Source organism: Ramularia collo-cygni (assembly GCF_900074925.1).
Source record: "Ramularia collo-cygni strain URUG2 genome assembly, contig: RCC_scaffold13, whole genome shotgun sequence".
Taxonomy (NCBI): Eukaryota; Fungi; Ascomycota; class Dothideomycetes; order Mycosphaerellales; family Mycosphaerellaceae; genus Ramularia; species Ramularia collo-cygni.
This window is the reverse complement of record NW_019716267.1, coordinates 396815-408882: the sequence shown is the minus strand read 5'-3', so window position 1 is coordinate 408882 and position 12068 is coordinate 396815. Positions and strand designations below refer to the sequence as shown.

At 51.6% G+C, this 12068-nt stretch overlaps 4 protein-coding genes; 3 read left to right on the top strand and 1 right to left on the bottom strand.

The window, feature by feature from the left end:
* Positions 1 to 826: 826 nt before the first annotated feature.
* RCC_08075 (probable L-alanine-DL-glutamate epimerase and related enzymes of enolase superfamily) lies at positions 827 to 2163 on the bottom strand (the record flags this gene model as incomplete). XM_023773327.1 has 2 exons in its annotated part: positions 827 to 1794; positions 1842 to 2163. The coding sequence occupies 2 exons, from the start codon at positions 2161 to 2163 to the stop codon at positions 827 to 829; spliced, it is 1290 nt and encodes a 429-aa protein (XP_023629095.1).
* A 378-nt stretch (positions 2164 to 2541) lies between these two features.
* Positions 2542 to 5121, top strand: RCC_08074 (related to Zn(II)2Cys6 transcriptional activator; the record flags this gene model as incomplete). XM_023773326.1 has 4 exons in its annotated part: positions 2542 to 2721; positions 2798 to 2924; positions 2980 to 3338; positions 3388 to 5121. 4 exons carry the CDS (start codon positions 2542 to 2544, stop codon positions 5119 to 5121), a joined length of 2400 nt encoding a protein of 799 aa, XP_023629094.1.
* Positions 5122 to 6454: 1333 nt separating this feature from the next.
* On the top strand, positions 6455 to 8094 carry RCC_08073 (uncharacterized protein; the record flags this gene model as incomplete). XM_023773325.1 has 5 exons in its annotated part: positions 6455 to 6778; positions 7035 to 7291; positions 7349 to 7462; positions 7518 to 7816; positions 7871 to 8094. 5 exons carry the CDS (start codon positions 6455 to 6457, stop codon positions 8092 to 8094), a joined length of 1218 nt encoding a protein of 405 aa, XP_023629093.1.
* Positions 8095 to 9147: 1053 nt separating this feature from the next.
* Positions 9148 to 11835, top strand: RCC_08072 (related to HRD3-involved in degradation of Hmg2p; the record flags this gene model as incomplete). XM_023773324.1 has 2 exons in its annotated part: positions 9148 to 9178; positions 9248 to 11835. The coding sequence occupies 2 exons, from the start codon at positions 9148 to 9150 to the stop codon at positions 11833 to 11835; spliced, it is 2619 nt and encodes an 872-aa protein (XP_023629092.1).
* Positions 11836 to 12068: the final 233 nt, after the last annotated feature.

Below are 12068 nucleotides of genomic sequence, written 5' to 3'. Positions count from 1 at the left end.
GGATGATGCATGCATAGATGCAGATCTGAAACGATGCTCCCTTTTTTCTATTCTCCCCCATTCTCGCATACCACACCGTTTTTTCTCGTTACCAGATGCTTCGTTTTGGTGGGCTCATCGCTCGGATGATATCCTGTGGAGGCGGCGGGCATTTCTGCAGTCGAAGACGAGACTTCGCTGTGTGAGATTGTAAGATGGAGAGTGGAATCTTAGCTCATGTGCCTAGAGGCCAAGGCAGAGCTGATCAAAAAATCTCCGATTTGATGCTGGTTGGAAGAAGGTGACATGCATCGAGGCAAGCAGTGGCTTAATTTTGGCTTTCAACACGCGAGATTGAGATTGAGGGCGGATCCTTCGGACTTCCTTTCCTTTCCATTTCTCCCCCTTCCACGTCAATCAATGCAAAATTGGTACAACGAGCACAGATCGTGTATTTGCAAGCAGTCATCGGTTGGGTCTGATCCTTGACACTGACTCAATCAGGCACAGCAGGACTGCTGATGATACCTTACATGTACTTTCACGCGCTGATGACTCTCACACAACATTCTGCGCCATCACTACACCACCAGCATGGCAACCAGACAGCGAATCATAATTGACTATTGGCAAACTCGAGAGGTTTATGACGACAGCGATCTTCTCCTTCAATTCAACACAAGACGCGAGGTTTTGGCGGAGGCGAAATGTTGTATTGCATGATACTTTGCTACACCCACTTACTGCAGCAGGTCATCGTGTAAGCTGATTTTATCCTCATCAAATGAGAAGTCACCCAACGCCGGAACTCCTTGCTATGCTCGCATGAAATGTCACCATCCAAGCTTCAGGTCGTGCCTTTAACAGCTGTCTCCTCTTCCTCGGCTTGAGGTGGCGGCAGAGACCTCGACGGAGCCGGATTGAGGATACCAGCAGCGTCGATGAGAGGCGCAGAAGGGTTGAGCTCGAGACCAAATCCTGGCTTGTCAAGCACGGAGACATCGAGGTAGCCCTTTGTTGGGATTGGTTCGTTGAGGAACAGATTGCCAAAGACRGGCAGCACACTCTTCCCATCCGCCGAGTTCGCCAGGTATTCTTGGAACGGGCTGTTGGCTTGTGACACGACAAAGTGATACGAATAAGGTCCACTGGCGTGAGGCACGACAGGAAGATCGTACGCCGCCGCCATCGCCGAGACTTTGAGCAGCTCTGTCATGCCACCAACCCACATCACATCTGGCTGGAGGATGTCGACATTCCGGCCCTCGATGAGCTTGCGGAAGCCATATCTCGAATACTCATGCTCTCCCGTTGTGAATTTGAGCGTTGGGTGTGCACGCTTGATGAGTGCCTGGCCATCAAAGTCGTCCGGAGACAAGCACTCCTCCCACCAGTCGACATTGAACTCCTTGCACTTCTCCGCAAGCTCGATTGTGTATTGGACGTTCAAACTCATGTAGCAATCCACGCGGAGCGGGAAGTCGGGACCAACTTCTTCACGCATCTTACGGATGTACTCCACGTTCTTCCTCATTCCTTCTGGGCCCTCACCAGGACTATATGGCAGTGCAACTTTGGCACCGCTGAATCCCGCAGCTTTGGCAGCTCCTGGCGCTGGGCCAGTGCAGTAGAATTYCAGTCTTTCTCTTGTTGCTCCACCAATCATCTTGTACACTGGCTCATTGCGGATCTTGCCTAGAAGATCCCAGATTGCAAGATCGATCACTGAGATGACGGCAATTGGGAGACCTTTACGACCGTAGAACATCGACGCGCGGTACATTTGTTCGAAGAGGTTGTTTGTATCCCTTGGATCTGAAGCAAGTCAGCGTGGTTCGTCTCAAGTTCATGCTATGTCCTACCAGCTCCGATCAAGAATCTTCGAAAGTGTTCTGCTGTRAGCCAACAAGCTGGAGGTCCACCAAACCCGGTGGCGAAGCCTTTCGTGCCATCAGTGGCCTCAATCTCCACGCAGAACGACCCTAACACGTTGATTCCCCAACTCGTTCTTGATGCACGGTATGCTTCATATCCAGACATGGGCGTGGAGATTTTGGAATCGATCAACCAGTGGCCACCTTTGACATTGTGATAGTCACCGCCAGATCCCACGCCCTGGATGATGAAGGTCTTGATCTCTTTAATCTTGGGGAATGTTTTAACAGAGCCATTCTGTTCCGCCATACTGGCGACTCGCAATTCAAGTGTTGAAAGGTGGGGTTTGGCGATTGACTTTAGAGATACAGCGTCGAGTGGTGTGAGAGTGAGAAGAAATGATCAGATCAAACAAAGGAGATATGGCCTTACAATCTATACCTCCACAACAGTGGAAGTGAGTTCGCTGGCGCAGAGCAACGCAACGACAATGTACCGACACCCGGAGTGATTGTGAAGAGTGGACTCGGTCTCGCCTGATGGCATCGATGAGTCCCGCATGTTTTGCTGGGTGAGGGGTAAATTTCCAGGTACAAAACGTTCCGAGCGCCTTTCCCCTCTCGCTCTTCTTTCCACCGAGCTACAAGCCACCGTTTATGTTTGCCTTGCAAATGCTCGGCATAAGCCATGAGCTCTATCGTTTCACCGAGAGTCAATGGCGACACTTCGCCAACCAATACCGCGGATCGACGGGATCCCGATGGCTGGTCTGAAGAGGAGGAAGAGGAAGATGTCGGTGATGGGGATGGGTCCCGAAAGCGAAAACGACCTATGAGTGTCAGCTGCGAGATGTGCAAGACTAGAAAGGTGTGTCTTTGCATGTGAAGCCGGACTTGATGGTACCGAAGTGGATGCATTCTAACTTTCACATGCGATAATTTAGGTGAAATGTGACAGAGGCCATCCTCATTGTGGCTGGTGTGTTCGCAATGGCCAAGTCTGTGAATACAAGGAGAGGAAGAAACCTGGGTTGCGAGCGGGATATGGCAGAGAACTTGAATCGAGACTTGGTAGGTGCAGAGTCAACTATCAAAGAATGACAGGACAGATATTGATGCGTTCCAGACAAACTCGAGGGAGTTTTAGCAAACCAACAGCATCTCCTTCAACAGCTCGCAGACCATTTGCCCTCCGCTCGGAGCAATGTTTCGCCCAGCAGTCAATCGCATAGTGCTCCTCAAGCACAAAATGCAATGTACATGCAGGCGCCGTATACCCCTATGCAATACAATCGATTGCAGCCCCATGGGAATGAGRTGACTCCGGCATCACACCGTCATAATGATTCCCAGCACTCGATCCAGTTACCTCCCATCAATTCAACCGACGCATATGCTCCATCGAATCCACCGTTGGAATCGCCAAGTCTGAATCTCCCTGGAGTCTCCCACGACGGAGCTATGCGAGCGATCTCGCAAGATCCGGTATGACTGCACAATGAATATCGTTTCGTTGGTATCTGACATGGTGCAGGACTTCCCACCATATGACTTATTGTATGCACTTACGGATCTATTCTTCAAACACATCAATACATGGTGTCCAATACTGCATCGTCGTAGTACTTTGGACGCACTATTCGGCTCCTCCAACTTGGAAGAAGCGGATCGAATTTTGCTTCATGCCATCGTAGCAACGACTCTACGCTTCTCTACAGATCCAAGACTGAGTGACCCAGCTCGAGAACGATATCATGCTACGTCGAAACAAAAAGTGCTTTTGTACGGTCTGGAAAACAGCTCGGTGAAGGCACTTCAAGCATTGGTGATCCTTGCCCTAGATATCATTGGTAATTCAAATGGCCCTCCCGGGTGGAATCTACTGGCTCTTATTACCAGGAGTGTGGTTCAGCTGGGCCTTGCTGTCGAAACCACATCGGCATCAATTGCACCTCTTTACCCGTCCATCTACACCCTCCGTGCAATGGTCCTTCCAGAGTCGACTTCATTCATCGAGGATGAGAGTCGACGACGTCTCTTCTGGATGGTCTACTTACTAGATCGCTACGCCACAATCGCTACAGCTTTCGAATTTGCTCTAGATGACAAGGAGATTGATCGAAAGTTGCCCTGCCGAGACGACCTCTTCGCTCGCAATCAACCCATTGACACTAGATGGTTCCAAACGGAAGAAGGTGAACAACACAATTTAACTGAGATGAATCATCCTGAAAATCTAGGGTCTTTCAGCTATTACATCGAGATCCTAGGTATCCTCTCGCAGATCCACCGCTTCCTCAAAAAACCAGTCGATATCTCCGCTCTCTCCGATGTCGAGCAATGGCAACAACAATACCGTCAACTCGACAGCAAACTCAACAACTGGAAATTCAGCCTCCCAAGCGAATACGGCAACATGTCTCGCCTGTTCAACCCCAATGGCGGCAACAAAGTCGTCAACTGTATCTGGATAATGCTACACATGACCTACCACACCACGGTGATTCGCCTACACTCTTCCGCCGCATACCCAACAACCAGATCCCCAATCTTCACACCCTCCTTCTCCGCCTCCCAACGCTGCCATACCGCCGTTGAAGACATTTGTGCACTGTGCACATATGTTCGAAATAACAACATGCTGACGCGTCTCGGACCACCTTTCGCCTTCTCCCTCTGGGTCGCGGCTCGACTTCTCCTCGTCCACGGCTCCACAATCGATCACCATGTCCATACTTCTTTGATCCCTCTCGTGGAGACATTAAGGATGATGGGAACATATTGGGGCGTTGCGGAACGATACGCAACACTTTTACAACGAGTCATGGATGAATTTCAAGAAAGCGAACGGGCGCCTGTGGGCGCGAACGGAGTGCGAGAAACGCCTAGTACGGTGCGAATTTTGGCGGATATGAGACGGTGTGCTTACGATTTGGATTTTCTGATCTCGAGGCAACCGAGACAGATTTTGGGGGTTAATAGACAGGGTGCTGGTGCTGCTGCTGCTCCTGGGACGAAAGGGACTACTACTACTACGCCCGCGAGGACTCCGGCTGTGCATGAGTTGGAGTATTTGGATGTTTTTGATTTTTTTAATATGCCTAGGCTTCCTGCTGTTGGGGGAGACGGTGGGGTGGTGGGTCATGGAGAGGTGGGAATTGAAGGGTCTGGTGGGGTTGTTGGTGCGGAGTATCAGACTTTTGTGGATTGGAAGGGGGTTGCGGAGGGGGGCGGAGGTATGGGGAATGATTGGTTGGTGCAAGGTTGAGGAAGGGGAGGATTGGAGGGTGTGGTGTTTGGTTCATAGGTAGGCGGGAGCGCCGTGATTTTGTAACGCAGAGATCAAGAGTGCCCCCCTTCTCCAGCGTAAAGTACATGTAGTCAAAGGCCCTGTCATGACGATATATTCCAGGTAAATAACTTGTCCGCGAAATTCCACATTTTCAACGCCATTTTCCCGGTGGTTCCGCTCTGTTCCCTTCAGGCAAGCAAGGTCAGTGCTTTAGGGAGTKAATATTCTGTACTTTAGCTAGCGTTCCGCTTATTGGAGCCAATCACGAATATAACCATAAAGTACCATGTACTTTCCTCGCTCCGCAACTCGAGCTTTACTTTCACGTCCTTCAACATCCTCAATTAATTCATCCTCTCTTCATAACATCTGGATTTCGCCTATCAGCAGTACCCCAGGTGCGTTCTGTTAGACGGTGGCGTGATGCGGTCGCGGAGCGCCTGTCCTGATCGGAGCTCTGCTGTCACTTGCGCAAGTCTGTCCTCGTTGCTCGCACAACATGAGACATCATCACTTCAAGACACGCTCATCATTCTAAGCATCGAATATGCGATGAATGACAGCATGTGCATATCAAGTTCCTTCTGTACTCGCCTCTCGTTCACTCACCATCAAGATGATCTGGTGTCGCCGACGGTGAAGAATGGAGGCACATTGGTCGCCTTCACCCGATCGATGGCTGCTATACATTTGCTTCACTTCCGACGGGCCATCATATCGTTTCGCAGACAAGAACACTTGTCCTGGTCGCTCTCTGATCTTGGAATATAAACAGAGCTTTGCGACTAAACACACTCTTCCACCCTATGTTTGGCGATTTTCGCTTACCACGCCCAAGGCGCTATACCGACGCCATATAACTAGTTAGCCCAGGTGAGATGATCTTCCTACTGCTGTCACTGCCTTGTCCGGAATTACACCGGGTAATCAAGCCAACCCCCTAAAGAAGCCACGGGACGAGGTGGGAGCCTCCGGTCAGTGCAGCCTACAGCCAATGCATAGTCACAGAGTGCAGAGTTGCTCCAGCCTCCTTGGCATGGGCTCCACATGGTCCTTTATGCTGGAGAACGCTGTTAATAGCGTATAAAAAGCCCTGTCTAGGGGCACGCTACTCCGGAGGCGATATGCCCGTGAGCCTATACCGGGAGGCGGCGTCGAGGAGACAAACGAGCTAGTTGACTGTGATTGAAGTTGCCAAGATATACACGCATAGATAAGTATGCATCTCGTTCTGCACCATGATGCTTGTCTTCGACGAGGGAAATTGAATTCCAAATCTGTCCAGAACATCCTTTTCATCCCAGTACAGATGATGAAGACCATCATCTCGACTCTGCTCTTCGCAGAGGCAGCCATTGCTTTCCCATGGGTGTCTGAAATCCACGGCGTGGACTCATCCATGCTGCAAAGACGCCAACAAGACCCCGAAGGAGCTGCAAGTGTGGCACAATGTCCGTTCAACGCCAATCATGAACCTGCCGTGGCATACAACCCCAAGTTTCCATACAATAACGCTCGAGATGGCAAGAAGGGTGACGGAAGAGGAGGGTTTCGTGTTCCGGCTGTTGGAGATGATGCGCATCGCTATATTGCTCCCACGTCTCGGGATATTCGTGGACCTTGTCCTGGATTGGTAAGTCTTCCCCAAGACTGTCAATGTGAGGTTTCTGCGGCGAGGTGAGCCTTTCAGGAAGGTCTCTCAGGAGTCTGGTGAACAAGTCTACTACTCCGCTATCTTGAAGCACAGAGGCTCTGTTGGCAGAGCAGTCTCAAGATCAGTGCAAAGGGGCTTCAACACCTTCGATCTGTTGGAGGGATACCCTCACATTGACAGATTCGAGATTCCACAACAGAATACCATAACATGAGAAACGTCTAACTTGTGGCAGAATGTTGCAGCGAACCACGGCTTCCTCGCCCGAGATGGTGTTTCCACCTACGCCGAGCTTGTCGACGCGTGCCAGAACGTATACAATGTCGGCTACGATTTGGCCAATGTCCTGGCATTGATAGCCCTGCAAGCCGACGGCGACCTCATTACTCAAAAGATCTCCATTGGATGTGATGCGACTACTCGAACGTCCATCAGCCCGATTTTGACGGGTAGTCAGCCGGGTCTGAATGGCCATAATAAGTTTGAGCAAGAGTATGTTGAGATGGTTCCTCTCTCGACATTACATCCCAATGCTGATATTGTCCAAAGTGCCTCACTTACTAGAAATGACTTCTTCACGCATAACGGCGACAACTTCCGATTCAACAGCACGTTGTTCGAGATGATGACCGAAACGACTGGCGGCAACTTCGATCTCGAAGGGTGAGTAGACAGTAAAATCGACGTCTAGCATTCATCTAGCTAATGTTCAATCTAGCCTGGCTCTATACCGCAAGCAACGCTACGACCAATCCAAACGAGACAACCCCAACTTCTACTTCGGCCCTCTGAGTATCCTCCTCTATGGCGCCGCCTCATTCCTCTACGAGCTCTTCCCATCCGGTACGCGAGGCTACCGACCCGATTTGGAGACCATGACTGCGTTTTTCGTGGAGGAGAAATTCCCTGACAATTGGACGAACCGCGTGGTTCCTTACACTACAGCACTCGCCTCGCAGGAGATTTTGAAGATGTATCTGCTTCATCCCGTGGTGTTTGGAGGCAATACCGGAACCGGTAAGTTGACTTGAAATTTGTATCGATCATGGCTGACGCTCAATGATTGTGCAGGGTCATTCAATGCCATTCCTAGCTTTGGTGCTATCCAGGATGGGAACATCTCTTCTGCCATTACTGTGCAGCAGACTACGTGTTTGATTTACCAGCTTGCTTTTGGATCGGTCCCGTCGAGTTTGAATGGCGTTGTTACTCCTACCGTGGAGGCTTTGGCTTTTGCTGCAACTAAGCTTGGTGTTGATTTTGATAATTTGGGGTGTCCGATTGCTTTGACTTAGACGGGAAAGGCCTTTCTTGTCGTCGTGGTGGGTGAAGAGAGAGCGCGTGGAGAGTTGCGTGATGTGCTGCGCTGAGGATTGACAGCCAAGGACGTGGCGAACTTGCGCTGATGGTTCTTGATAGTGTAATCCCTGTCCAATCCRTGCTGTAGAAGGGTTCGGATGAGGTCGGAATGAGAGTCATTCAATGAGACAAGACGCCTCCCGTCAGTCATCTTCATACCGCTCAACAAGCCCTCCATTTGGCTCCCTACGGTTTCGACGAATGTACAGCTGCTTCCAACAGTGCTACCTGTAATCTGGCCAACAGGAGTTCGAGGATGGCCCCGGGTCTACGCGGAGGGCCGTCGATGACGACCTGGGCGTAGGATTTTCCCATCTTGCGGGATGAGCGAGGGGGTGCATGGGCGTAAATTTTTTCCATCTTGGGAATTTGAGTGAGGAAGTGCGGGTGATGTATCATTCATGGGTGGGGGAACGTCGACTTTATAGTCACAATCTTTGACGAGAAAGAACGAAAGTAAAAAGACGGAACCAGGCGGATGAGCTTGGCAAGGCTTGTTACCAATAACGACCCATCATCTGTATATGGATGGGTTGTCTCGAGTACCTGGTCTGAAGATACTTTGATCCCAAGTTTGCTGCTTGGATCAGAAAAGTCGTGGACGCCGCTCTGCTGACATCCGTACCAGATCCACTGTGATGAATCTTTGTAGTGCCATGCCAGCATCCAGATCGAAGGATATAGGATGGGGCATGATGATGAAGTGAGACGATTCCAGGTTGGAAGGTGGAAGTGATGGTGGGGTTCTCGTAATATGCATCCATGGAAGTGGACCTGAGGTTCCTTCTCGGCTTCACGGGCCGAGCTCCGCTTCCCTCCGACATCCCGATCTTTCACGTGGCATCATCATCGCCGCTGCTTCAAGGCCAAGCTGGCCTGTTTGTTGGATCAACATCGACAGACATTTGCGATTTCTCCATCCAACATCTTTCGCATTGGATGATGCTGAATTGTTCGCCTGATTGCGACGCACCATTCATATCGCAATCATGAAGCGACCAATCCTCCCTTTCCTGCTGTGTAAGTAGTTGCAATCCCCCGTCATTCTGAGTACACGGAGATGAAATGCTAATCCCCTTCCCTTGCCAGTACTCTGCTTCCTCCTCGCCGTCACCTTTGCTCAAGAAGCGGAGATTCTGGATGATCAGGCGGATGTCCGGGTGGTGTCGGCGGACGGCAGGAAAGTGCGACATGAGCGGGTCATGGTCAATGGCGTCGAGGAGGATGTGCTGGTCGATGAGGAGGAGGAGAATGGTGACCACGGAGGAGGAATGAAGGGACAAGAGGCTGTTTCCTTTCAGGATATACATGGCAAGGGAAGAAGAGGACAGGAAATGCTGCGAGCCATCCCGCCGCCCGTTGTCTCGAAACTGGCCCGGTTAGTGCGCAAACCGCAGGGAATTGTGGGATCACTGGTCTACTACGCCAAGGAGGCGTTTGTCCTGCTGTTTATGAGCTCTCCGGTGCACGATACCCCCTCCTCCTCCTCGATGGCATCCACAGATCTGGCCAAATCCTCCCCCATGCTGGCCCAAGCGGTGCAAGTGCTGGAGGAAGGATGTCAGGAAGGAGACGCTGATGCCATGTTCCTGCTGGCCGAACTCAACTTCCACGGCAATCATTCCCATCCGATCAACTATGACGAAGCCTTTCGACGATACCAACAGCTGGCGCATCTTACGGGCAACAGCACGGCGCAATACATGCTCGGCTTCATCTACGCCACGGGAATCGCTCCTTCCATTCCAGCCGATCAGGCCAAGAGCATKCTCTACCACACTTTTGCCGCCGAACAGGGCAACACGCGCTCCCAGATGACGCTCGCCTATCGGAAGATCTCGGGCATCGCCTCTCCGCGTAACTGCGATGAGGGTGTGGGATGGTACAAATCCGTCGCCGACAAGGCTATTGCTTACTACCGCTCCGGACCACCGGGAGGCCACTCGCTCCAGCGGGAGGCTTATCGCATCGCGGATGAACATGGAGGCGTCTTTGGCGAAGGTGCCAGTGTTGCTTCCGCTGGACCCAACGCGAGGGTGGGCGGACCCACCAGCGATGCGTATGCAGATGTTGAGGATGTGTTGGAATACCTCCATCTGCAGTCCAACAAAGGCGACCTCAAATCTACCTTTGGTCTCGCACGTCTCCACTACGACGGCTCCAGAGGATTGAAGAAGGATTACAAACTCGCCAAAACATACTTCCTCGAAGTCGCACGGGAGTACTGGCCGAATTCATCCAACAAAGTCCGCAAAGATGTCTCCGCAGRAACGGAGAAGTTCGCTTCCAAAGCCGCCGGCTACCTGGGCAGAATGTTCCTCCGAGGCGAAGGCATGGCACAATCCTTCCCCATAGCACAGAAATGGTTCACTCGGGGGATCGCCAGTGGGGATGCTCTCTCGCAGTACAGTCTGGGATTGATGCATCTCAACGGCTTCGGGGTGAAGAAGGATGTATTGAAAGCTGCAGACTACTTCGCAGCCGCCGCCGATCAAGATCTCGCCGTCGCACAAACCCAGCTGGGAATCCTTTTTCTCGATCAGGGCGATACACTCACCGCGAGCAAGTACTTTGAACTTGCAATTAGAAATTCACACATCGAAGCTCTCTATTACCTGGCCGAGATGTTCGAAAAGGGCATTGGAAGGGAGAGGAACTGTGGTGTCGCCGCTGCTTATTACAAGATCGTCGCGGAAAAGGCCGAGGTGGTGTGGTCTTCCCTTGCGGAGGCGACCAACGCGTATGAGGATGGAGATGTACAAAAGGCCGTCGTGGGGTATCTCATGGCTGCTGAACAAGGGAGTGAGAACGCGCAAGCCAATGTCGCATGGTTACTCGACCAAACCATCCCCAAGTGGAGCTTCATGCATCTGTTGGGGAGGAAGCAGGGATCGAAGAGGCTCCTCGGTGACTCCAAACTGGAACTCATCCATTGGACTCGCTCGGCCAAGCAAAGCAACATGGACAGTCTGGTCAAGATGGGGGATTACTACCTTTCTTCAGGCGGTAAGACGGGGGAGGAACAGGCTGCTATGTGCTATCAAGCCGCGGCCGAGGGTCTATTGAGTGCTCAAGCCATGTGGAATTTGGGCTGGATGTTTGAGAATGGAGTGGGAATGGAGAGGGATTTTCATCTCGCCAAGAGGTATTATGATCAGGCGTTGGAGACGAATCCCAAAGAGGCCTATCTTACTGTCAAGATTAGTTTGTGGTGGTTGAGGTGGAGGAGTTGGTGGAATGGCGTGGGACCCGAGTTGGATTCCGACGAGGGGACGAAGAAGGGACGGAGGGGTTTTTGGGAGTGGGTGGGTGATTTCCTGGATGCGGATGCCGAGAGGTGGTATGAGGAAGGCGGGGATGATTGGGAGGGTGCTGGCGGAGAGGGGGGCATGCCAGGAGGGGATTATGATTATGTCGAGGGCGACTTCGAGGGGGAGGTGTTGGAGATGGTGGTTTTGGGGAGTTTGTTGTGTGCGCTTGGGGGTTTGATCTGGTATCGGGAAATGGTTCGTAGGAGGGCTGCGGAGGAGGCTGCCCAGAGGGGGAATGGGAATGAGGGGGTTGGAGAGCAGCCGCAGCAGCAGCAGGGGAATGGTGAGGGAGGGGATGGTGGATTGTTTCCGCAGCCGGGAGATCCGGCTTGGAATGATTGGGTTGCTGGGGGCATTGGGCATTGAAATAGAGGTTCGTATTGATTCCCTCGTTTATATTCGAATGACGGAGTACACGATGTCTGCAGCGATCTGGATCTTGGTGGTAGGACTTTCAAAGCGAGTGGAGAGAGAGAGTCGTATAACTACGGCTGCATTGATGTAATGAAATATTGATGGTGCACTTGCTGATATCTTATGGAAGAGCCAGGATTCGTAGAATGTCCCTTACCTTACCTTACGCTCGGGAACTTACGCTG